The sequence below is a fragment of the Candoia aspera genome, chromosome 1 (genome assembly GCF_035149785.1).
Source record: "Candoia aspera isolate rCanAsp1 chromosome 1, rCanAsp1.hap2, whole genome shotgun sequence".
NCBI classification, from domain to species: Eukaryota; Metazoa; Chordata; class Lepidosauria; order Squamata; family Boidae; genus Candoia; species Candoia aspera.
This window is the reverse complement of record NC_086153.1, coordinates 199,923,750-199,951,071: the sequence shown is the minus strand read 5'-3', so window position 1 is coordinate 199,951,071 and position 27,322 is coordinate 199,923,750. Positions and strand designations below refer to the sequence as shown.

At 37.8% G+C, this 27,322-nt stretch overlaps 1 protein-coding gene across 4 annotated transcripts; it reads right to left on the bottom strand.

Annotated features, from left to right (window-relative positions):
* Nucleotides 1-1,185: 1,185 nt before the first annotated feature.
* WDSUB1 (WD repeat, sterile alpha motif and U-box domain containing 1) lies at nucleotides 1,186-24,704 on the bottom strand. Of its 4 annotated transcripts, none has more exons than XM_063318333.1 (11): nucleotides 24,492-24,704; nucleotides 23,120-23,535; nucleotides 20,951-21,135; nucleotides 18,520-18,612; nucleotides 17,342-17,435; nucleotides 16,398-16,431; nucleotides 13,838-13,878; nucleotides 13,640-13,746; nucleotides 11,522-11,701; nucleotides 8,294-8,434; nucleotides 1,186-1,400 (listed from the first exon to the last, which is right to left on the bottom strand). In XM_063318333.1, exons 2-11 carry the CDS (start codon nucleotides 23,515-23,517, stop codon nucleotides 1,222-1,224), a joined length of 1,452 nt encoding a protein of 483 aa, XP_063174403.1. In that variant the 5' UTR covers nucleotides 23,518-23,535; nucleotides 24,492-24,704; the 3' UTR covers nucleotides 1,186-1,221. The 4 variants fall into 4 exon arrangements, with proteins under 4 accessions (XP_063174403.1, XP_063174402.1, XP_063174405.1 ...); XM_063318332.1 differs by having other exon boundaries at nucleotides 24,499-24,704; XM_063318335.1 differs by having other exon boundaries at nucleotides 24,623-24,646.
* Between the last annotated feature and the right edge of the window lie 2,618 nt (nucleotides 24,705-27,322).

Sequence of the window (27,322 nt, the reverse complement as noted above, 5' to 3'; positions counted from 1 at the left end):
TGAGAGGTCATCACTAATGCAAGTTTAATTAGGGTCCGTTTGAAATGTAAAAGATACGAACAATCAGCATAGATTACTTCCCTGTTCAAAACATTGTTGGAACGCAAGTGACTGTTTAATATTTGTAGATCAACTCAATGTCCAGTCTCCAATGAGTTGATTACTATTTCATGCCAAGACTTTTGTTGAATTGTCTACTTTACGTGTAGGCTGCACATCTTGAAAGGCACTGAAATAGGAGTACTGTAGTTGTACAAAATTATCATTGATCACAAGATGCCATTTTAGTTAAGCTTCTGTGCATAGTTTGAGAAATTTTTTCACTTCATTCTTGATCATAGTCCTTTGAAAACTTTGTAATAGCTAATAAAAGGAACATGATTTCAGTGCTAGCAGATAATTCTGCCATTATCAGGTCATGCAGAATGTAACAGCACAGTGTCAATGCCACTTGATCAGATCCCTAGGAAATCTCAGAACTGAAAAGCTAACATCAGGTTGTCCCTTGCTTCTTTCTGCTAACTCTGGCGTTTGTTCTTTCTGAGCTCAAGCAAACATGGCACCAGACCTGTCTCACAAGGGTGTCTGGCAGAAGGCTGGGCAAGGCAGGAAAGTCTTTTGATCTCAAAGATCTAAGCACCTGTTGCTCTCTGCCAGGGCCATGATGTTCCAACATTCTTTGGAATAAATAGGAACACAAATATTTACACTTAGAGATCCTAGACAGCAACAGGAAAATGTGTTTGCATCTCTGACCTCAATTCTGTACTTCTGGCTTACCATGGGCTAGACACAGGAGTTCTTGGGAAGCTCTGATACCCAAACCAAGCTAAGAAAAGGCACATAATTACTTTGCTGGTTGCTAAATAACTTATTACAGAGCATGATCTATCACGTGCTATATATTTTCTTGAAATTACTAAAACTTATGCTCTATCCCATGCATGAATATTCAGAACCAAGTCCTACTGCTGTTAATAGAATCCATTGTAATATAAATAACATTGCAGCCAGAATTTCATTCAATAGCAGAAACATAAATCATTTTTAATACCCAATAGCTGACATTTGTCAAGGATCAAGGTACTTAATGGAGCTAACATCATCACTTCTGCCATGGTAACAAAAGTGAACTATATCAACAGGAAGCAGCTTACCACTGAAATGTTTTACATACCTTCAGTTTCAGTTCCACTAATTCTGAAAAAAATGACATTGTCTTTAGGGTGCTTGCTTTTCATTATATTTTGGCTGAGTTTCCAACCAGCGATTGATAGCCATTTTTAGGGTTCGGTTTGGGGTAAGTACAAGTCTCTGAAGAGGGAGATTTGTCATAGGACTAGAATGCCGTTTTTTAATGATCCAATTTTCCATTGCTTCTTTCTCATAGGAATAGCCATCTAAGGAAGGAAACAAGTGTTCCTGAAAACAGTTGTGCTGTGCAAAAAAATACCTTAAAATCACAGTACAAAGATTTCACAAGACAGAATAAAACAAGGTATCTAGTCCATTCAGATAGGGAATTCCGTAATGGACCGGTATCAATATCAATAGATATACCCCCACCCCATGAACAAATTTACATATATCTAGAAGAAAGTTTGAACTTAGTAACTGCATCCTTTGACCCAGACCCACGTAGGAATCTATTAATGTACAGATATAAAAGATTAATCCAATGTGGAAAATTTCAATTTAATGTGCAAAATCATTCAGCACCACTGCTTGAAGTGACAAAGTGCCATGTCTTTTGGATAGCTCTTCATAGCTGCTTTGAAGGCTCCCCCTGCTTTGGCAGCAACCCAGACTGGAAGTGTGTCTGTCCAGGCATTCACATTCAGACGCTACGGGGAGGCCCCTGAAGCAGCCATGCAGAGCTTTTGAAAGGCCACAGCATGGTGAACTGATTCAAATGGGTTTGCACAGCTGTAATACATGCATCTATCCCAAACTAGGGTCAAGTGTGCTGGCTCTGATCCTCAGTATGTGAAGGGCCACTATGTGCTGTGAGGAGGCTTCTCTGGGCAATTTAAATCTGCTCTCCAGGATCTGAACTGTACAAAGACCATCTTCATTACTGAAATTTTCTTCATCTGCAGTTTGTAAACAGGGAAAGCATACAGGTAGTCCTTGCTTAACAATCACAACTGGGACTGGAATTTCAGTTACTAAGCAAAGTGGTCATTAAGCGAATCTGACCCGATTTTACGACCTTTTTTGCAGCAGTCATTAAGCAAATCACAGCAGGTGTTAAGCAAGTCATTAAGCGAACCACATGGTTCCCCACTGATTTTGCTTGCCAGAAGCTGGCTGGGAAGGTCAAAAATGGCAATCGTGTGACCGTGGGATGCTGCAGTGGTCATAAATGTGAACCGGTTGCCAAACACCCAAATTGTGACCACAGGGATGCTGTGATGGTCATAACTGTGAGAACCGGTCCTAAGTCATTTTTTTCAACACTGTTGTAAGTCCAAACCATCACTAAACAAATGGTTGTTAAGTAAGGATTACCTGTACTCTTTCCCTGTTCTCGGTCCTCAAAAGTGAGTCCCGCGTATCACGTTAACAGATGACAGCCTCATTAAGAATTACAACTCTGTAGGTACTAGAAAGACATCATTTTGTAATTGCAGGCAATGTCTTTGCCCCAAAATAAAAATGCAGGTTCGACAAAAATTAAGATTCCACAGATTTGACACAAACTCATTCTCAATAATGCCAAATAAGGATATAAACCTCTGGAAGAATGAAGGAACTTGCAGATAAAATAGTTTCCTTGTATTTTTCAATTTTACATAGGCCCAGTCACAAATGCACTTGTGTGTAAGAGAAATACAAGGGGGAGAACATTGGTTTTACAGATGGAAAAGGCTCTATTTCTCTTTGCTTAAGGTTTTAGAAAGCCACTACATAAACTTGAGAAAGTTGGCCTATATAATTGGGGAATCAAATAATGTGTATTAAGCAGTTTTATATACTCAGATCATGACCAACTGCACTGGCATTTGTAATTTTGTTTAGAGAATTTTTAAAGTACACATACTATGCTGGATGGTAATTTTTATTTTATTTTTTTTACTTCTTTTGTGCTGATTACTGTTCTTTGTATGCACTATTAGCTTTTAAAGTATTTTTTATAATGTGACTACAGAACTTTTTACCAGAAGGAGCAAAAAGGCAATTATGACTTGAATATATCCACACCACCTTTACATGTTAGATAGAAGTAAACTGAGCTGTGTGTGTGTGTGTGTGTGTGTGTACACACGTAAAAGAGACAAAGTAATATGCACACTGAGGTTTTATAAGTAATACGTGTTATAGCTAGATATAGCAATATCTATCTCACTGATGTTTAAGACAGAGCAAGAATTAGAATATTGTATTCCAATCAAATATGTCTGAACTTCATATTGTATATTCATTCATCAGACAATATGAATATTTTCTCATGTGGAAACAACTGATTTCCATGAAATTAAAATGATTACAATAAAAAAAGTATCACTAAACATTTTCTACTGGTGGATAATCACATCTCCCTCTACCTCTCCCAGTTTGCTAAACACAAATTCCCAGCATGTTGAGTCTGTTACTTTAATCCTGAGTTTAAAATTAATTTCCAATAATTCATAATGAAGCTGTCAAAGGAATCATCAAAGCTGCTACACAGAGTCCCTTGTGTCCTAAGCTTTTCATCTATAAAGCAGAAGCACAAAACTGACATGACTAGGAAATAAATGCATTTACTAGCCCCATTCAGTTTTGGTAAGAAAAAAAATAATGTATAAATGCACTGCCAGTTTTTGTAGAACCCATTGCCTACTTACATTTAAGTCACATAGATTTTCCCAAGAAGCTTGGACAACATCTAACTGGGTGATTTGTAACCTACTTTCCCTCACCTTCCTTTTGAAATAAGAATGAAATAATTTAGTGTAAGATGCATTCAGTTATAGCTTTCTTTAATGCAGGCATCAAGAACACGGGTTTTCAGATGTGGAGTGTCCATTCCTGTTATGCTACTACAGCTATTTTTCAGGGAAGATTTATTTATTTAGTGACTTTATATGGCTGCCCATCTAATATACATGACTTTGGGTGGCTAACAATTAAAAACAGAATAAAAACAATAACTAAAATTATAAATAGCATAAATAGCATAAAATACAGTAGCAGCAGAGAACACTCACAACATTCCACAATCAATACAGCCAGGAAATGGGCTCACCCATACTATCAGGGCCCAGGCTTGATTGCTACTGCATTGCAGTGATCCAGTAGGGAGGTGACTAAGACATGAGTAACTGAGCAGGGCCTCCCGGTTTATTTATTGAATTTATACTGCTGACCATCTCACTTGCATGTGGCTCTGGGTGGCGTACACAATTAAAACAGAAGCTAAACCATCAATTTATCCATTAAAGCAGTTAAAAACAATTAAAAATTAAAAACAGGGAAGAGTGCAATCAACCATTTAATGGGCTCCACGTGTCCATGGGATCCCCAGGCCCAATGGCAAAACCAAGTTTTGAGGGCCTTCCAGAAGGCCAACAGGGTTGAGGCCAACTTCACCTTAGGAGGAATGAAGTTCCAAAGGGTGGGTGACATGGCAGAAAAGGCTCTCCTCCTAGTTCAGAAACAGGTGCAACAGATGCACAACTGAAAGCTGTGCACAGGGACTCCTGGCCATGGCTGCCCCCTGTTCTTTGAGCAGGAGCTGTGAGTTCAGAACAACCCTCAAATTGTGTACAGGATCTGTCTGGGGCAGCGCGACCCCATCCAAAACAATATGGGAGTTAACAGCCCCAAAGGCTGGAGGATCACAGCTTCCTAATCCCTACTTAGCAGAAAGCACTTAACTTTCCAACCCATTCTGGTTCCTTGCCCCTCCAAAAGCAACTGTTGCGAGACCGCAGGGCCTTTGAGAGTAGAGCTTGGCGTGGCATCAAAGGCTACAGAAGGTAAAATAGAATAGCTAAAAAATAAGTGCTTACCTTACAAAACTGAGAATTCATTAATCATTGATGAATTCCTAAAATTAAATCCTTAATTTGGAGTTACAAAACATTACTCAAATCTCCTTAGGAATTATGAGGTCTCCTGTTTTGATATCAAGTGCTGACATAAATAATTTGATTTTTTTTTTAAAGCAACAGCAATGGGTAGGAAGGCTCAAGGTGCTGGAGAGGCAGGGCAGGTCCACCGAGTGGGTGCAGGACAACAAGAGGAGGGGAAGGGAGGGGTGGGGTGGGGAGGGTCAAGGCCTTAGATGACTTGCCCCTTTAACAGTTCAGTAGATTTGTCTTGGCCAAAAGATGAATCAACTTCAAAGATCTGGACTGCACTTTGGCCAGATCATGATCCCCCTGGAATGGTCTGGCTGAATGTCTGAGGCTTCATTCTGACATGAAGCAAAACTCAATTCTACTTTATGTATATCCCTAGTGACAATCAAGAGGCGTACTTATGAGGGGCAATCCATCTTAATTCCACACCTGATGCATTTTTCCAATTATGCGCATTACAATGTGTAAACGGCATGCAGTTCTTCAGCAGACAAGTCCAGGATAGCAGATCTTCTTGTGCTTTTCTACCTTCTGACAACTGAAATTGTCAGCAAGAAAGGACAGGAGTTTGTTGAACCTCTGGCTTTTGGCAGAGTAAAACTCCCAGCAGAAATTAGGATAATCGAAATCCCCCATTATCATTTTTGCATGCAGACTGGTTATCTGATACAAAAATGCTTCATCCATATCTTTTGCCATGTAGTCTCTAGTAACCGCTCACAATAGCATGACTTTTGTTCCTTTATCCATTTGTTCCCATATGCATAAGAAGGAATGGACAGTGGCCAGAATGATGGACGATAAGCCATAGTAATATTTCCATGAAGTCCTAAATATATGCACCAAGAAGACATCACTCTTCTCACAGTAACTTGCTTGGTCCACACACATCTGCTTCTGACACTTGCAAGGATGACTCTTTCACCAACACCAACATTATTCTTCTGTTTCTCCTCAGTGGAAAGCTTTGGTTTTGTTGATCCATGCAGCATTGAGAGTCCTTTCTATTATTTTGGAAAGTCTAGGGTAACTGAATTATCTCAGGAGCTGTAGCTTGCTTTTCATGTCCACATCTTCAAATTGGTTGTTGGCTCCAGAGGCATAGACCTACTCCTGGTTTGTCCAGTTTTTTGCTAGATATCACCAGATACTCACTAGAGCAGGGTTTCTCAGCCAGGGTTCTGTGGCACCCTCAGGTTCCAAGAGAGGTCACTAGGGGTTCCCTGGAGATCACGATTTAAAAATTATTTCAAATTCGGGCAACTTCACATTAAAGAGGTAAGTTTCGTTCTTTATTTTTAGTTTAAGAACATTGTTAATGTATATATACAGGACTACCCATGAAATTAATATAATTTTGTAACTTCTGGCCTATATTTGAGCCTGAATGTGCAGGGGGCCTGAAAAGTATTTCAAGGGTTCCTCCAGGGTTAAAAGGTTGAGAGGCTGCACTACAGTATTCCTCTTTCTGACCCTCTTCCTGTCTATTCTGCTCTGAAACATTCTGTGCCTTGCCTTCCTTGGAGATCTCCTGCTGTTTCATGGAAAGCTCTGTGCAATCCTGGTGTGTTGTTTACCTTCCTTGAGGCATCTTATGAGAAGATGGCCTACAATTCTTTTAACTTATTCTTCACTAAGAAGACAAGCTTCCATTTGCAACAGGTGCAATTAAGATACCATTCTAGTATAAACAGTGCATTCCGGGCAAGTCATCACCATCTTTTCAGCCGGATCTGAGTTTGGCTTGTTCCTTCCCAGTTGCATTCTTGTTGGCTCACTCTAGTCATGAACTCCTTGTTGCCTGATATCATCCTAGGAATGCTGGCCAAGGGTTAGCTGCTTGCTGAGGAATGCAGGTCCAGCCACTAGCGGTTGCTTGATTACTGAGTCAGCTACATCTGTAAGTTCAGCCTATGTGCAACATAGCAAACCCACACCCAGGCCAAGAATCCACACAGTCTCACACCATCAGCCAAGCATCCCTCCCCTACCTCAGATCAGTTCTGTAAACTCCCTAACAAAACGCATATGTTCCTGTATGTTCTCTTGTTCACGTGAGCTGATGTGTTTTTACAAACGTTATACTTAGTGGAGAACTGAACAGAATTGACAGCCTTTCCATAAACTTTTGTCAGAGGGATGCTGCTTTAAAGAAACCAGGTTGACAGATTGTTTACATGATTAAAGCAATTTCTTCCCATTATTCAAACCTATCAGTGATCAACTGACAATTATATATCCATAGACTATATGCAATACTACTAAGTTCAAAGTGTCTATGTATTCTAAGATTATGAACTTAAATTTTAAATAAAGTAGTAAAATGCATCCAAACTCCCTTGAGATAATAGTGGTGAAGCTTGAGGACATACTTAAAAGTGAAAGTAAATTGTCCTGGCTCTTTTAAAATTATTTAAAGAATTATCTTAAATCTGAGAACCAATCAAGAGTTCTACATGCCAGACTTAAACTGCCAACATACAAGGGGAAGCTTTGGCTTTCCCTGCCATGAATTATGGAACTACCTCCACTGCAGGCTTGCAGATGAACCCTTAAAGCCAGGATTTTTTCAACAGCATTACAAACAGACTGGTCTCTGAGGCTCAGAATTATGCTGGCCAGATGAAGAATTAAAAAAAAAAAATCCAAGGCACGGGAATAAACTTGAGAACAGTAAACATCATTCCTGAACTTTCAAAACAGTCAATTTAAAATAATTTAATGTCTTTGAAGAACAAACAATATTTTTAAACATAAAAACTGTGTTAATAATCATGTATGACAAAAGCTGCAGTTTCTGGCTTCTCACAACTTTGCCTGAGCGCTTCAGATTTAATGACATATTCTGTATCTCCTTCATGCATCTTGTAAGTGACATATCTGAACATTATGCAGTACTGGGCAGCCAGTTATGCACATATCAAATGCGAACATAGAAAAGCTACGTACTGGGCACAACCTCCATCTTATAGCATATAGTATTGGGAATTGTCTAATAGACTTTCACTGTATCATGATTATACTATGGTTCATGTACATGAATTTCTATTGCTGTTTTTGGAAATGGAATCAACATGGTGATAATTAAAACTAAAAATGTTTCCCCTTTGCCTTTGATAGAAAAAGAATATACAGAGCTTGCTTTATAAGCACATATTCTTAATTTCTGCTAAATTTCTGCACCAAAATGATAAATACAGCAAAGTCATCTTCATCACACCTACCTGCAGCAATCACTGGCTCTTTCATAAGCTCTTTGGTTATGGGGCACAGGAATTCATCAGGAATATCTAGAGAGGCAGATTTCATTTCATTCCTCAGCTCCTCAATGTTACGCAAAACTTTACTGCGAAGACCTAGAGATTCTGGAAAAGTCATATTAGACTTCTTAGTGACTAGATCTAACTGGAAAATAATACAAGTAACATACAGTTAATTATGTAAAATGATTCTTTTTTGATGTAAACCTCCTAAGTATCGAAAGCTAAAATCTTGTCTCCCTCTTAAATTTGCACAGATTCACTCCAAACAATGGTCTTATGTGAAGCTACCTTTAACAGTGATAATATAAAGTGAAAACATTATTTGCATTCTCCTTTGCCTCCCTATATTTAGCTCAAGTGACAAAAAGGCATGATAAACAGAAAATGTTTACAGCTAAGAAACCAAGCATGAACAGTTATGGCTTTTGCTTAACATGGCCAAAATTAACACAGCTACTGCAGCAGCACGAACAACTTGATATAGTATCTCTAAATGGCCAAATTTTGTTATGCTGTTTGTAAAACCAGACACACTTTGATTGCATCAGTGATCCCGCAGTAAATGATGCTGTTTTATTTTGTTTCATCTGATGTTAGCTTGTTGAATTCTGGTCAGTGACTGTAGTAAGTATCACAAGTGTCACACGTATCATCTCCAACTGAAGAAACAAAAGAGCTTTCTAATCCACCGTGAACTCAATTTTTATAAAAGACAGTGCAAATTTATTTCAAATCTGGAAATGAATTGGATAGGAATTCATTACTGAAACGGGCTAATGATCCATCTCCTGATCATCTTCCCATCCAATAAATGCTTCTGGAGAATTATAAAAAAAAAGAGGAGCACAAGAAGAGCCAACCAATTACTATAAAGTAATAAAAGAAGGTCCATTCTTACAAAAATCTTATTAAATCTGGGAAATGCCGGATTTTTCAAAAGAACAAGAGTACTCTTCTAAGAATTAGCGATTTCTTAGTGCTATTGATTTCCATAGCCTTAAACATGATGCAAATCTCAACTCTGTATACAAGAGAAAGAGAAATATAACTTTTTTTTATATGAACGTATTTAAAAGATCTGTATAACTGCCAAGCTTATGCAGCATAACCTTGGGCAGCTTACAAGCAGTAACAAAACACTAAAAACAATAAAAACAATAAAAAACATAAACAATGGAGAGCCAGTTTGGTCTAGTGGTTAAGGTTCCGGGCTAGAAACCAGGAGACTGAGAGTTCTAGTCCCGCCTTAGGCATGAAAGCCAGCTGGGTGACCTTGGGCCAGTCCCTCTCTCTCAGCCCAACCCACCTCACAGGGTTGCTGTTGTGGGGAAGAGGAGGAGGAAGGAGTATGAGGTATGTTCACCGCCTTGAGTTATTTATAAAAATAATAAAGGCGGGATAGAAAATAAATAAATAGCCAACCAAAAAACCATCCAATGCTCTCAACACATCCCCACATATCCAACCAAAGTGTAGAGCTACCCTGAGCTCTAGTCTCATGCTACCTGAAGGCTTGTGGGAAAAGCCAAGTCTGCAGGGCTTTTCGGAAGTCCAGGAGGGTAGGGGCAAAAAGGGGATCTCAAGCGGAAGGGTGTTCCAAAGGGCAGGGGTGACTACCAAGAAGGCACACGCTGCCTAGGTCTTGTTTGATGACAACATTTAAGGGGAAAGACCTGGAGCGTGGCCACCCTGTCAGTCCTAGAAGAACAGGCAGATACCCTCAGGGAAAGGCAATCCCATGAATAACCTGGCCCTGTGCCATTCAGGATGAATTTGCATCAAGATAGAAAGTAAAAATCTCAGCTGACCTGTGTCACTGTGGCCTTTCCATCCACTCTTTGCTACCTCTAGGCCTTTGATATTGCATGTCAGACAGACAATCTACAAATGTAGATTCCTTCCAGAATACTTTTTAGACCTGCAAACAACTGTACCTATTCCATCTGGCTGCTCAGAACACCGTAAAGCCTTTTTTTCTGACCTGCTTTAATGTTTTACCCTTGGCAATATTGGACAGGAGGTTTCATAAAATCCCATTTAATGAAACGGTCTCTGTGGTCAGAATGGACTCAAGACCTTCAAGTACATATTTCTTCACTGTCCTATGATATTAGAAAAACTCAGGAAATATTTAAGTTAACAACAGTTGTGTTCTACAATGATCATGAAGAAGATGGCCTGCACTACTGTTTTCAGTCATAGTCATAGTCCAAGTCATAGTCCAACTGTGTGAAACATCAGCAAGACGAATTTAGATATAACTATACGCTGAGAAGTACTGTGCAGTGAAGCAAGAGAGAAATGATACACATCTGCAGGTTGCCTGCTTTCTTCCTATTCAGTTAGCTTTATCAGAATTATGGAGTTTAGCAAATTCTGCTAACTAAAATATTTTACATTTTGTTTATCCACATTATATAACAGACCTCATTATGATAAACTCTGCCAAGTTTCTCCTTATTTTCCTGTTTGTAGCTTGTAATTAATTCTCAATGGTGTCATTAAAAGTCCCTGTACTCTGACATGTTATTATGTTGGTATTTCCACAGAGTGCTAGTGAGCTTGCAGGAGGTCAGCCCATCTTCAGTCCCACTGATTTCAATGTTCATATAAGCCTATCATCAGCATTATCTAATTAGTCTCAACTGATAAGCTTTGGCAACTTTGGCATCCTTGAATATTCAACAAAATGCACTGAAGCTCTTGATGGGAAAAAAGTGAATAATTATGAAAATTGTCTGTGAGTTCCACCAAGAGACAGAGAGAGGGAGGGAGGGAGGGAATTTATTTAATTAGAAAAGCCAGGTAATCTGTATCTTTTACATGAAAACGCACTGAAGTTCTATAACTTATTTATGAAATCAAGTACTTAGGCCTAAAAACTGTTCCTTGGTTTCCATGCCACAAAAGCCATTTAAAAATATTAATTAAATAACAACCAGTCAATAACACATCAGAGGTCTGCATGAGACTGGAACATTTTGACAACCTGGTCCTGTTATTTTTCTAAATATTAAATGCTCATATTGTCCTACATAGGACAAAAAAAATTCAAACATTCCTAAAACAATTAATGTTACCGATAGCCGTGCTGATTTCTTTATTTATTTTTTGCATAGATTATGTTCAGAGTACATCAGAATATTCAGCTTAAATGGTACTATAAAATATTTCATTCAATGGTCTTACCAATTTTTAAATCATCAATCAAGCTCTCTTTTGTAAGACTCAGCAATTCTTTACCATCAATGTTGTTTCTCTTAAAAATCTCAACGAGGTCTTGTAAATTATGTGTCTGAAGCCAAACTGAAACATCTTCTTCTGTCCAGGTATCAACAGAGATCTTTAATTCCCCTATCAGAGGACTTCCTGAGAGGAGATTAAAATGAAAATCTCACATAAATGAATAACATTTATTAAAAGAAAGAATTAACACATTGCTCAGAGTTTGAAATGTGGCACACATATAATGCTTATCTTCTTTTTTTGTATCAGATTTTAGGAAATGCAACACAAGAGTCGTTGTAATACAAGATGGGCTGGGCAGAAATATGGTAAATAAATAAATAAAATAACATAAACCTTCCTGATATACTGTACAATCAGGAGAAGGCAAATACTACTTTATTTTTATTATTACATTTATTATATTTATTTTATTATATTATTATTTGACCCAGACATGTGGTCAACAAATGTCTGTTTGTGCTAGAATGACACTTAATTTTTTAATCTGATTCATTTTTCCTTCTGTGCTTCCAAAAAGTAGTTTTGGAAGACTGAGAGTTACTTGAGAACAGCGTAAGAATTAATAAGGCGGTGGGTAGCAGGGGCAAGAGTGAATTGATGAGAACAGCCACTCTGCCTTCTTCCTACAACATGTAGCTTCTGGAGGAGCCTATTTCTCCATTAATGGAGAGGGACAGATCTATAGCAAATGCACTGTCTTACTGTTTCCATTATGTGGTATCACCTTAAGGCATATGTAAAAGACCAAAGAACAATCAAAGAACATGATTTATACAGTTCAAAATTATACAATTAAAATAGTTTTTTCCTTTAATTTCAACACAATAAGAAACTCCTGCTTGAGGCCCCTCTGAAAGCCAAACAGAGGCAATAGTGACCAAGTTGGATTGCCCAGCTTGAGAAAGAATAAATTCACGTAAATGGAACAACTTGCCTTTGATTATAAGTAATGGTACAGCTATCTAGGGTGATACAAAAATTGGTTAGCACTTCTACTAAGGAAAGAGACATGGGTTCTTCCTTGGGTAATTTCTTTAAGTACAAATGAGTGCCAATCCCTTTAGATCTGCCTGCATCACAGCCTTTTGACCCTGGAGGAACCCTTGAGATATTTTTCAGGCCTCGGGGAACCCCTGCACATTCAGGCTCAAATATAGGCCAGAAGTTACAAAATTATTATATTCCTTTCATGGGTAGGCCTGTATATATGCATTAATAGTATTTTTAAACTAAAAATAAAAAATTAAACTTATCTCTTTAATGTGAAGTTGCCCAAATTTGAAATTATTTTTAAAATAAATCATGATCTCCCAGGGAACCCCTAGTGGCCTCTCATGGAACCCTAGGGTGCCACGGAACCCTGGCTGAGAAGCCCTGTCGCAATGTAATGAGAAGTTGATAAAGCCGTGGGAGTGATTTGTGGGGAATTAATTAGTTGGGGCGAGTGACATGCCAGCCTCAGCCAATCTCAGATAATTGGCTAAAATAATTATCTTGTTTAGTTGATTGGATTGGTTGATTTGGCCGCTAATATAACGAACTAACATTCATTGACAAGTATATAAGAACACTATGATTTAATCTTGGATTAACATTGTGAACTGGCATGTGTGATGAAAACCTAGTCGGGTAAAAATGGGAGGGCCAATTTCATCCAACAGTACAACCAGATTTCCAAAAGGACCTTTCAAAATTTACTGAATGGGAATTATTTCTTGGAAGAAAACTGATTATTTCTAATTGGGGTTTGGGATTAGATGTGGAAGACAAAAGGTTGTGGTCACTTAAGAGGCACTCTTAGTTCTTCAGAATTTGGTACACTGACCATGGTATCCTTCTAGTCATTTGGCCAATATAGAAACATCTGGTGAATGATGGGTGATGTTTTGAAGTTTTAACTTATAAATTCTGTTTGGAGCCTTACTTGAGGCAAAAGGCTACAAAGAAATTATTTTACATATAAAAGTATATGGGTTTGAACTTGAGTGGTAATGTTGTAAAACAAATCGATGTAATGTTTATAAGGCAAAAGGAGACAAAAAATGTTTTGGTACTAACCTGTGAAAAGTTGTTCTGGCTCCAATTGCCAGATATTCACACATTTATCCATTGAACCGGTCGCAAATAATGGAATATCTGGTGCAAAGGCACAAGTTGTAACATACCTAGAAACAACAAGTTACTTGATAGATATATGTCACACTTCAAATGCTATCCTTGGTTTAATATTATGAATAATGTATGCTAATGGCACACCTGGTATGCTGAGACAAAATGTTCAGGTTGCTCCCAGTGTTCTGTCCAAAACAAACAAACAAAGAAACAAATAATACGGCAAGTGGAGAAGCAATTTGCAACTAATCTACACAGTGATTTTCCATCCAACGATTACAGATGTACAGAATGCTTCTACAGATGGTTATAACTAACCCAGAAAACTGAATCTATATAAAATTGCAGCTGAATCATTATCAAACACAGAGAATACCAAAACTGCAAGTATCCCTTACTCAACTGGGCTTACAGAAATAAAAATGTCCCTTTTTCTTGCAAAATATTTCTGAGAAAACACTACCTAATCTTTATACATTTCTTTGAAGACTATTTAGGATTATGCTACCCGTCAAAAATACTAAGCAGTAACATAAACGTTACTAGAATTATGCTACCACCTAGGTCAAGTGGATAACAAAGCTTGTGGTTAGCATCTTGACCACTAGATGTTACCCTTCACAAACACTGTTCAACTTCCACTGCAAAAGCAATTTCTTTTAAGCACAAATTATTTTCAGCCCAATTTAGTTTTCTACAATAAACCTGTTCATTCTTAAGGTGCCATAAAAGTCTTTATTATTTCTGCAATTCATAAATGAAGCTCTTCTCTAAAATTTATCTGAAATAAGACAATGCAATATTATACATACTCAAATTCATCTCAGAAAAAACGAGGCAAAATATTCCCCACTTTTACTATTAAAATGTCATATGATTGCATAAAAAACTAGCTTGAAATAAAATACTTCAAAACAGGTAGAAAGTACATGCTTGGTTTTCAGTACAATATTTCATTGTATTGGCCTAAATCCACTATCACACAACCGCTTATACAAGGGAGTATTACTTGCTGTCTACCCATCACTTCAAGTGTTCTTTTTAAATCTGCGTCAGGAAGTTGCAGTCCCCTAAATAGATTTTGGTAAATGGTTGAGGAAATGTATTCTCTAGCGGACAGCTGACATTGGGTACAACCCATCTTTTTTAACCTGTGACCTAAATAGTTTTTAATGAAATAGAGCATTTTCTGGTTGTCAAGAAGGGAAACAGAAATATAGTGCTCTATACTAAATCTCAAAACAGTGGGGTTTTTTCTACACCTTATAAACTACTTGGAACTGTAAAGCAAGTGTCATATAAATGTTCTAAATACTTTTTAAAAATAATTCTGTGGAATAACAAGCAGATTCAAAGAAAAAAATTTAAAGCAAGAATCTGGCCTGCATAGTTTGTCATGGAACACACTAGTTTGTCTTTAGAATATGCTTTGAGTCCAGGCCCTTTCAACTCTCAGGAAGTATTTGTTTTTTTTAAAAATGGCTACTCCTCAAAACTGAGTATAGCAGAAGCAAAGAGAAAAGAGCTGACTGGCTATCCCTTTTACACTCTAATCTAAAGACACAGAGTAAGAGGGGTTACTTTCTCCAGCTACATCCTTCCTGATAATTGATTGGTACTATTAGGATATATCTAAAACCACGGTATGAGGTCCATGAGCACCACAAGCATACAACTTTTTGTTGTTATTCTTATAGTGATTTTCATTAGGATCATCATCAGAAAGTAAATTTCTGTGCCATTCTACATTTACATGACTTTTCCCAAGCAGCTAAATTCATATAAATCCACCCATCCAGCCCACAGAAGAGGATCAGAAAGGGAAAGAAAAATACAGCAGAAAAATGACTGGCTATGAAAATAGTGTTAATGGAAGATATTTAATTTCTGGAACTCCAGTCTATGTTTTTTGATGGATTGTTGGCACAAGACATACTGGATGTCACAATGATTAAGAAAAACATGTTTGGCCAAAACAGGAGATTGATCAAGAGGCGTAAAACTGCATTCTTTGCATTTCTTCCAGAGATAAAAACTTGAAATAAAGACTTCAAATAAAACTTGTGCACTATAGAAGGAAATGAAAATGACAGTGTAATGGGAGCATATAAAACTACACCATGAAAAATTATGAACAATATTGATTCATAAAGGTCTTTGTTTGTACGCTACTTAAGAGTATGTGAATTAAATGATATGAGTTTGAACACTTATTATAGGGAGGTGATTATTTTTTTAATACGTATAATACTTGGTGGGATGAGTCTTATGACTGGAATACAGCATTGGGATGATACTAACTTTTCTGTTCCTTTTCAAAAGGAACAGAAGCAACAGAAAGGGAAAAGGAGTTCCACTGTACGTTAAAAATATCCATACCTTCACAGATATACAAGAGAATGAAGTTAATGGAGTTGTTAAGAACATCTAGTTTAAACTGATTATGAGATAAGATTAGTGATAAGATCAAATGACTTGTTTGGCTGCCCAACTCCCATACAAATCTGGGCAGCTTACAACTAGGCTTACAATTGTAGTATTTTGCTTAGCTTCTAACAATTCACAACAGAATAGAATAGAAATAAAAATTACTTAATAAGCAAATTGTACAACTAACCAAGGCCTATTGACAGAAAAAATAATGTTAATATATTGTTATTCTCGCATAATGAGGACTTTCCCTTTTACATAATTAAATACTTACAGTTTCAAAAATCATTACAGTTTTGTCAACAGACCTAATAAGAAAAAAAAAGATGAAATAAATATATCAGTACTCGTCTTGCAATAGTTAAAAAAAAGGTTTTAGTTGTTCAAAAATCAGAACTAATAGTACTACTAGCAAACAATGAGCATAAGCTCAGTACTAGAGCACAGTGATTATCATGAATAGTCAACTTTACATTAACCTCCTTTGAAAATTGAAGGGAATGAAAAGAAATCTGGGAGGATAAGAGCTATATCAAAACAATCTGCTGAACTTTTCAGAAGCTGAGAAACTAATAATTAAGCATTTGATAGTTATCTCTGCTAGAAGGAGTAGTAACACTTTTATAGGATTTTGCTTGTTGGCTTTGATTGGTATTCTGAGTAGTTCTGACCCACTATTTGGTTGAACAAAAGTAGTATCAGAGCTGCCTCACTCCATAACCTTGAAATACATTATGTTAATGTATGATAAACCTTTCTGTAAAAGCAATTCACACCTGAGTAGGAACTTTTTTGACACTGCCACTTAAAAGTATGATTGTTTATGTATGTTTTCTGTTGCAAAAACATATGATTTGGACGCATGTTGTCTACATTTTTTTTCTTTTAATTCACATAGAAAGTCTGATGATAGGTTCAGAACTTGCAAGTATATTTTCCCTTACATATTTTTTAAATTTGGGGAATTGGTCTAAAATGGTTTTGAGTTCATTACAAATGCTCAACAAGTTTTCTAACAGTCTTCTTAAAATGTTTCATGAGCTAAGATGAATTCCATATGTGATGCTCAGTATTGTCAACGGCATCATAATATTTACCAATTTAGAACAAAGTTAAATAAAGGACTATCTTTATAAACACAAAAATGGGAAAAAGTAAGAACTTATTGACAAAACCAATTGCAGAAGTAAAATATATAAATTAAACAAAGGTTCTTACCCAGTAACTACAACCTGTCCATTGGAGGAAAAAGCACAAGCCAGAACTGGGGCAGTATGTCCACTTAAAGTACATATATATCTCAGCTCAAATCCTAAACATTGAAAAGCAAACAAATACTTAATGAAAATATTCTTTATCAAATTGCAACCTTGCCACTTTTGAATACAAAGTAAAATACACTGCATTCTTCACAGTGCAGTATCTAGCTTGTGTTTTTTGTTGTAAATCTGACAGCTCTTTAATTTTCTAGCTCTCTGTTCTATGAAAGCAATAAAAATAGGACAGAATGGAAGGCTTTTTATGCTATTTTGATGACAAAGTTTTCTGAGCCCCCCCCCACCCCAAATCTGCTTTGGAAGCTCTCCAGAGTCAATTCAGGAGCCAAAATGAGGAAGAATTCAATCTGACAGAGCCATACACCACTGGATATGATGTTTAACGAATGAAAAATATAACTTTTGACTTTTGATTATATCATTCTAATATCAAACAAAATAATGGACAATAAATAATTATATATTAAAAAGCTTTATACTACCTCAAAAGTAACCTCTATTACTTGCTGTACCTCTTTCTCATTGTTGCTGCTTTTGTTGCTTTATTGTAATATACTGCTTTACTGTATTGTAAGGTAAGGTAAAGGTTTCCCTTGACGTAAAGTCCAGTCGTGTCCGACTCTAGGGGGCGGTGCTCATCTCCGTTTCTAAGCTGTTAGAGCCGGCGTTGTCCATAGGACACTTCCGGGTCATGTGGCCAGCATGACGACACGGAACGCCGTTACCTTCCCGCCGAAGCGGTACCTATTGATCTACTCACATTTGCATGTTTTCGAACTGCTAGGTGAGCAGGAGCTGGGACGAGCAACGGGAGCTCACCCCATCGCGTGGTTTCGAACCGCCGACCTTCCGATCGACAGCTCAGCGGTTTAACCCGCAGCGCCACCGCGTCCCTTTATTGTCCCTGTATTGTACCATTAACTATTTCCTTTTTTACTTTTTCATATTCTTATAAGTGATCCTTCTGTATTACCAAAAAGGACTATTCATCTCTTTAGAAAAATACTTCCTTTCATTTTCTTTTCTCTTATGGGTTTATTGTTTGAGCAATAATTAAAATCCAAGCAGTTGAAGGACAAGTAATTTTTTAAAGAATAAGCATTTTTAAATTCTACATACCTGTAGAATCAGAAGATGAAATGAGCCAGATCTTAGTTATGCTATCCTGACCAGATGATGCCATTTTGAAATAATCAGCATCTTGCTTGTTATCTGATAAAATAGATATATTCAGTAATTCATGAGAAACAAAACAAAATAATGTTTTCTATTTTTTAATTTCTTCTTCCAGTAAATTAAGCACAAATAGAAGTCTGCTGTGTATAATTCGAAGTCTGGTGGACTGTTTGTAATATCTATAATCAGCTGGACGTAACATATCTACAATAGTTCCACTATATAGTCCCCACAATCCACACACCTGCTTAACATAACACAACGAATCCCAAGTAGATCATGTATGGCAAGGATAAATGGGCATCTTTCATTCCAATCTTAACCATGATAACTTAAAAATATCATACTTATTTTAGTAGGACTTCATTTGATATTTTCATGCTGACAATTTTTCTGTGATACTGGAATTTGCAACCAAAAGACTAGCTGAATTGAGCATTGCCATAAATTAGGAAGACTTGGAGAACCACAGCTGTTCAGCAAGAGGATACTATAGTAGATCATAAACTAGTAAAGTTGGAGTAAGCCATACTTCCAATATGGAAAAAAATGATCACATCTTTAGGGGAAAATGTCCAATAGAGCACATTTGCCTATGTATATATGAGTATGATGTGTGTGCATGAATGTTTAGGATATTTATCTTGTTTTTAAAAAATTGTTAGATTTATAACACACTTCTCCTTCAAGAGCTTGTGGGACTTTTACATCAAAATTTCCCTTCAGTTTATCTCCACAAAAGCGAAAGCAAGAAAGAACAATTAGCCCAAACTCACCCAGTGAGTTTCCATGGTTAATGGTGAATTTGAACCTGAGTCTCACTGTTCCTAGTCCAACACTTTAACCATTGTACTACACTGACTCTATTTAATTGTACTCAATCCTGTTCATCCATAAATGGAATGGCAGAATCGATTTCTTTTCAGTCTTATGTACCTAAACTGCTGCAGAGGTTAAGGAAGCATTTGAGCAGGATTTTTATAAGTGAACTAAAAAACATCTAATACGAAAAGGAAAAAAAAATTTATATAACAGGTTTTTCTTTGAGAAGCCAATAAGTAAATAAATACAGAGAAAACAGAAATATGGATGTAGCTGGTAGGATTGTAAAAATGACAACTTTCAGTAATTTTGCCAAAAGGGAAGAAAAAGAGCAAAATGTCAAAATCAAGGGGAAGAAATATCTTGATCGTAAAGTAGACTGAAAATAAGCAACACAATGCCACTATTAAAGAAACTGAAGTTCTACCAATATGTAGCAATGTCAGACATTATAAATCAGACATTTGCACTAAAATAATTACTGTAAGATATTCTTATACTGTAGAAACAGACTGCTTAATTTGATGGGAAAAAAATGCAGCTATAACTCATTAGATAAAACAGCCAGCCTAGGAAATATTTTGTTCTATATCACATCACAATTTCCTTAGAGAGTGTTAGATGGGCAGAGGTATCATCTTGGGAGAAGCAAATTCTTTTTGTGATGAAAAATCTGTCTTGGTTCCTTCCAACAAGGAGGAGGAGAAGACTATATAATCAAGAAAATGTCCATAACTGGTGATTCTGAACAAGCTGATAGATTACGGAGGACAAAACAAAATGCAAATCCATTCACACACTAATTAATCTTGAACACAGATTATACTCCTTTTATTGGTATTGTTTCTAGAACAAACCAGCAGTTTTTAGGTATCAATGTAATGTCATTTAAACATAATCTAACACAGGTTGATTAGAACTTTTATCTATAGTAATTCTTTTATGATCTATAATTAACTGAAGATATACATTTTTAGACAACAATGCATAGAATATTAAGTAGAAACCAATTAGCTATTCTAAAACCATGTTTTTTAGGAAAAAATAAAAACTAAGATTAATTAACTTGCATTGAATCTGGCAACAACATATCTCAGATGAAGAGAGATAAAAATAAAAGTTACTGTCTTTTTAAAATGTAGTTCAGTGAAAGTAAAGCAGCAATCACCATGATTTAATTGCAGCTAAAGTTCTCTTCTAATAGTATAAGCACAATTCTTTAAAGGAAAAGACAAATATGATAAACATTTTACATACCACAGTCCTCTGCATACATATCAAGCCCTACTGTGATCAATAGGGCTTACCCCCAGTAAGTATATTTAAGATAGCAGTCTTACTTGCCATATGTACTGCAAAACAGTCAGATCACTAGCCAGGAAATATTACTTTAAAAAAAAACTGGTCTTACATCCATTAAGATGGATTTAAGAGAAACTTCAAAAGGAGTCCATATTCATCAGTTACGGATGCTAAGGACAAGATTATGAGTAAAAAGGGTCGAGCTGAAATTTTTTTTCAAAGGATTTATTTAAATAGCAAATTATCTAACCAGAATATGGCCTTGAAGAAAAGTCGCAGCAGGTAACACCAAGATCATGAGCTTTCTCATTATATAAGCACTTCATTTTGTCATCCCACACAGTTAGATCTCCACATGATGATCCCGTCACAAAGAAACGTCCGTTAGGAGCAAATGCGCAAGCTACCAAAGACCCATCTTTAACACTACCAGATCTAAAAAGCAAGAATAAAGGAATTTGGTAGTTAAAACACTGTTACATGTTCAAAAAAATCTAAATTATAATTACTTAGAATAAGCAAGATTCCGTTTAGTTTGTAACTGATTTATTCTAAGATTAACCACAATATGCCTGGATTCAGATAATGGGGCAAGCAGCTGTTAATCTTCATGGAAATGAAAACTTCAGAACAGGATATTGTTGTTGTACCAAAGGAAAAGAGGGGTGGAGGGTTATCATAAGCCACAATTTAGCATTGTGTCCAGGTGAGTTGATTGATTCACACGAATATATATATATATATATATATATATATATATATATATATAATTATATTTTTATCACTGCCCATCTCCCCCACATGGGGCACCCTGGGCGGTTCACAGTAAAAACAAGTTTAAAATTCAATAAAATTATAAATAATACTAATATTTCAATAAATATAAAATACAATAAAATCCAAATAAGGGCAGATCAAATTCAGCCCATAAGGGATAAGGCTGGTCCCTGCAGGGCTAGGGAACTAAACAGCCCCAAGAATGGCTCTTCCTCTCCCCACTCCAAGCATGCTGACAAAACCTGGTTTCCAGCTGTTTTCTGAAGTCCAGAAGAGAGGGGGCTAACCGCACTTCCAGGGGAAGGATGTTCCAAAGGGCGGGAGCTGCTGCAGAGAAGGCTTGCCTCCTGGACCCTGCCAGATGGAATTCTCTTGCAGACGGGGTGGGAGGAGTTGATGTGACAGGGATGAGACGGTCCCTTAGGTAACCTGGACCCATGCCATGTAGGGCTTTAAAGGTGATAACCAACACCTTGAACTGGACCCGGAAGCAAACTGGCATCAAGTGCAGCTCACAGAGCAGCAAAGTTATACGTGCTGATCTTGAAGTACCTAAAATCATCCGCGCAGCTGCATTTTGGACCAGCTGTAGCTTCCAGATACTCTTCAAGGGTAGCCCCATGTAGAGTGCATTACAGTAGTCTATATGGGAGATGACCAGGGCATGAGTGACTGTTCAGAGGGCCTCTCGATCCAGAAAAGGGTGTAACTGGAGCACAACACGAAGTTACACAAAGGCCCTTCTGGCCACGACTGCCACCTGCTCATTGAGCAGGGGTCGTGAGTCCACGAGGACCCCCAAGTTACGCACTGGGTCTGTCTGGGGCAGTGTAACCCCATCCAGAACTAAAGATGGCAAATTCCTGGGAACCCAGGGGCCATTAACCCACAGCCACTCCATCTTACCAGGGTTCAGCTGAAGCCTGTTGTTCCCCATCCAGACCCCAGCAGCCCCCAGGCACCTGGAAAGGGCAGTCACAGCATCACTTACTTCCTCCGGGATGGAGATGTATAGCTGAGTATCATCAGCATATTGATAATACCTCATCCCGTGGAGACGGGTGATATCACTCAGTGGTTTCATGTAGATATTAAAAAGGAGACTAGAGAGTACTGAACCCTGCGGCACCCCACAAAAGAGGGGCTGTGAGCCCGATCTCTCCTCCCCTATTATAGTATAAGAAAGTTGATCATTCTTATCTAGAAGGCTTGCACCAAAAATAGTAATTTTGCCCACGTAAAACTGTATTATCTCAAACTTGATAGTGTGGTTTTAAAAATGATATAGAAGGACTTGTGATTTGGAAAAACAGCAGCAACAGATGTTTCATGCAATACCTGAAATTCAAGAATTCTCTTCAATCCACTGAAGTCAAAGGATCAAGTTTGCCATGACTTTCATAGTCCTAACTTCTTCTTTACTACTATATGAGACAGTCTAATCAGCCTCCCCCAAGTGATACCCTCAAGACTTACTGGGCCTACACCTCCCCAGAGTTCTGGTTCACATGGCCAACACAGCTATTGGACTAGAAATGGGAATGCAGCTTTTTCCATTATAGTAAGCATCAGGTACAAGTAAAGATGCATTTACTAATTCTGAAAAAGATATTTCTAATTGCCTCAGGTTTGATATACTCACCGATACAATTTTAGTGTCTGAACATTCCAAAGATTTACACTTCCATCAGCTGCTCCTGAAACCAAGTATGTAGAATCAGGGGAAAATCGACAAATTCTTAGAGGGTTTCTACAGGGATGCTCCAACACTGCCAGTTTCAATCCATTTTGAGTATTCCACAAGATTATGTTGCCATCTGTAGAACATGAAGCCAAAATATGTCCCAAAGGAGAGAAGCAGCAGCAATGGACAGCGTAAGTGTGGCCTTTCAGTGGTGAGTAAGGAACCTCACTGAAATTGTTTAAAGAATACAGACGGACTGTTTTGTCCAGGGAGCATGTAGCCAAATAGGAAGAGGAGAAGGCACAATAGTTGACATCATCTTTGTGATCTGCCAAAGTGCAAATTAATTTAACCATTTGGTGATATAAAGTTACCTGAAACAAAGAAAAACCAAAAGTCAAAATGATTTGTAATTTCTAGATTGTATTCCACTTCACTGAACATTCTGCTAAGAAAGCTGATCTATCATTACAAAAATATTGGTCCTCTAGTGTTATGGGTCCTCTAGCCTTTGTCACGAGCATTATTCAGAGTAAGTGTGAAAAGCAAAAACAAAAATAATCCCTAATTTAAGGATTATACAGTATACCAGTGTTTCTCAGCCTTGGCAACTTGAAGACGTGTGGACTTCCAGCTCTCAGAATTCCCCAGCCAGTCCACATGTCTTCAAGTTGCCAAGGCTGAGAAACACTGCCCTATACTTACAATGACCATATGTCATTATTATAAAGGACAGTCCTTTATTTCAGAAAGCTGCTCTTTAGATTTATTTATTTTCCTGGTTTTGCTCTTGATTTTTCCTTTCTAAAGCAAAGTTATAAACATAAACATTTTTTTTATCCTTATGAACCTCTTTCGGATTTGCCTTTTTCAGGTTTGTCGTTTATTTTTTCCAAAAAAAATATGGTCATTCGAGGTATACTATAATCAGGCACACTGGAAATACCTATTTGGATCTAAACGTGAGGCAGGGCAGTCTCCAGCCGCAGAGTCCCCTGCAATGTCACTTTCTGTAGTCGCTGACGCCTACATGTGTCTCCTTCATATTCGAGACACGCGCCTTGAAACGAACATTTTCAAACCAGGAGTCAGACCTTTCCAAAGCCTTAAGGCTAACACGAGACAGCCCTTCCCCCATTTCCTCTGTCCAGAAGAGGGGGGGGAGAGAACGGACTCGCCGTGATAGGCAAGAAGTCTCCACCCGCCACCGGGGGGGGCGCCCGCGTTCTAGCGGCCCCGAAGCGGCCCCAACGCTCCCAAAGGTCCCACCCCACCCCTCCAATCCGCGAACGGAGGGAGGACGGGAACCCTTCCTCAGCGCTATTCCCACCTCTTACCTACGGCCGCGCGGTCGCTTCGGGGCTCGCCCTTTCGGTGCGCGAGGAACTGAGCGACTGAGAGAAGCACGCGGCGCGAGGACAGCCGACCCAACAGAAACAAAACAAGGTCACGTGGCCGTACCCATCTCTTCTCGCCGGAGGGGAAACATGGAAGTACAATAAACCAGCCGAACCTGTGCTCACGTGACCGTCTCCTCAGAACGCAGAAGCAAAAAAAGGGGGCGTGTTCGTGAGCGCAGGAAACGCCGTTCCCGTTTTCTCCTTCGCGGCTCCCCCGACCTTGTCCCTGTGCACTGAGGCTTGACACGGGCGGAAAGTGCATTTAAGACAAAATGGGAGTAAGATAGAGGTTGGGAGCCGTAATTGTAGGCAATTCTCCAGACTTACGTTGAGCTAAATCTCTTTAAACTCACTGGGACTTAAAGGTGTGTTCGACGAAGTTGCACTTTGTCACCTGTTCGGTTTCCAGATTTTTAGCTGGCAGAGTTTCAACAGCTTCCCATATAATGTCAAGATTGTACTTCAATGATTGCAACATAAAAAGTAATCGATGTGTTAACCTGACCCATTAGGTTGCCAAATCCAAATGGCTGGAAGTATTCCTGACATACACAGAAAGCCAGTCATGTTCTCTAGAAGGAGGGGGGGCAGGTTGGGGGGATTGTCAATCATAGCTATATGTGTCAGGTGTCTCCTAGAAAATTCGGCTTGTAATATGCACTAGTTACTAAGCACCTGCAGTAGATACAGTGTAATTTGCCTACTACTATAATAAATAGCACTGCTGCAATAGCCCTCTGGTTGTTAATGATAGCTTTAAGAGATTGAACCCAATTATGCATAATTTATTGATACTCAGAGAATAATCAGTAATGTAAAGATTTTAAATGTTTGTTCAAATCTGAGTCCCAACATTTGACTCAACATTTTAAATGTATTTTTTGTTGTTTTTCCTGCCTCAAAACAATGGCAGTGGCTTAGATCTAAACTGATGCTTCTTTTTAGGAATGTTCTTTCAGTGGAATTCTGTTCACAGATAGAATGCTTCCACAGGTGAAAAAGTGTATCCTTGATCCTGTAAAATTTGCAGTGTGTGTGTGAGTGAGTGAGTCTGTGAGTCTGTGTAGAGGAGTGAGGGAATTAATGATAATCTACACACCTCTTCCATCAGTGGAGGGAGTCTGAGTGAGAGATACATTCACAAATGTGTTAAGAGCCAAACCAATAAATGTATAATAGCTATTTGCCTAATCATCAGTGATATGTAAGTATCCCATCTGGCAACTGGAATTAAAATTTTGTTAATGTGAAGAAAATTTGGTCTATGCTTTGCAGATAATTGGAGTGTCCCTTGGATAACAACTATATTTAAAAACTTACTGAATGCCAAGTGAATTTGTAAGTGGCATCAAAAATAACTAAGTTTTAGTGCACCTTGAAAACTAACAGTTATTACAGTGCTGATATTTATAGAGTTAAGTCTATTGTTATTTTTGTGAACTTGCCTGGTTCTTTTAGAGTAGGATTCCTCACACAGCTGTATGCAATGTATTCTCCAATACATCATACTGCTTTGGCTAGTAAATGCTGCTGCTGCTCCTTCTTGTCCTCCTCTGTTCTTTTATGTCTGTTTATGGCAATGCGTACTTGAAGATTTATACCCATTTACCTGGGAATAAGTGCTATTGAACTCAGCAAGGTATTCTTCTGAGAAGACATGGATAGGGTTGAACTGTCAAGGAGCTTTCATGTGCCCCATGGCATGATGCATCTTAAACATATTTCTAGTTCTGCAGATTCTGCTTAAATCACAATGATAACAAATCTGTTCACTATATAACAAGCGGTTCAAAAATGTTTGTAGCAGCTGGAATGTGGTTATTGCCACTGTAGTAAACAAAAGACAAAATTGCATTTGAGAGTTGATGAACCCTGGCAGTGACTTCCTTTGCTGATGGTTTCAGGTCGTGGATGCTTCGGAGGAAATGCCCAAATATTTAAAGACTTTAATTTGATTGATGTTAAAACTGTTGATTTTCCAAGAATAGCAGTGGATTACAGACTTTTTAGAAAACACAGCAACATTAGTTGTATTACAGTTAATAACTAGCTGCCCTTCACAGCAGTAATGAGCAAAGGTTTGGCTCACTTGCATTAAGGAAAACGGTGCTGCTTTTAGGCAGATGGAGAAAGATCTCCTGCTTAGTGTGGCCACTGAAACTCAGGCCTTGTCAGTGCTCAGACAAGCAAATTAATATAAAAATTGAAAAATCACACACATACACATATACAGACACATACAGGCATTAGCAGTATGATATAACATTGTAATTAAAAAGAAGAAAGCCCAGGAAAATTATACAAACAAAATAATTCCAACAAATTTTAACAAATTTCTTAAATGTCCTCTTTGCTCTTTCTTGAAAAAAGTTTAATTGAGATGTTTATGTAAAAAATATATTGTCAACCAATAACTGCAAATGTTAATAATTCATTTGGGTCGTTTTTCCATTAAAAAAGTCACCAATTCTTGATACCTTGAAAGATTCCAAATATACAGAAGATAGCTAAGAAGAACATATGCATCCCTGCCCCCCAACAATGTCTCTAAAATTCTGTTAACAATCCTGTGGATTTCTCCCTAAAATATGGCAATAGTAGAACATGCCTAGACCATATACACTAATATTCCAACTCCCACATGGTACCACCAACAGCCACGCAAGTGCAACTAGGGCTCTGAAAAAGTTAATCTGGGAATAGAACATTCAGAGTTTCCCCCAATTCCGTGCTAAATCAGGTGTTCTGGGTGTAGTTCAGA

What these genes read in the sequence shown, in the direction of transcription:
- WDSUB1 (XM_063318333.1), bottom strand. Translation starts at nt 23,517, where the DNA reads ATGGTTAAATTAATTTGCACTTTGGCAGATCACAAAGATGATGTCAAC. An exon ending in ATTTTGTCTCAGCATACCAG is followed by an intron (nt 13,747 to 13,837) that starts GTGTGCCATTAG and finishes TGTTGTTTCTAG; the next exon opens with GTATGTTACAACTTGTGCCT. An exon ending in GCCAGAACAACTTTTCACAG is followed by an intron (nt 11,702 to 13,639) that starts GTTAGTACCAAA and finishes ATCTCCTCTCAG; the next exon opens with GAAGTCCTCTGATAGGGGAA.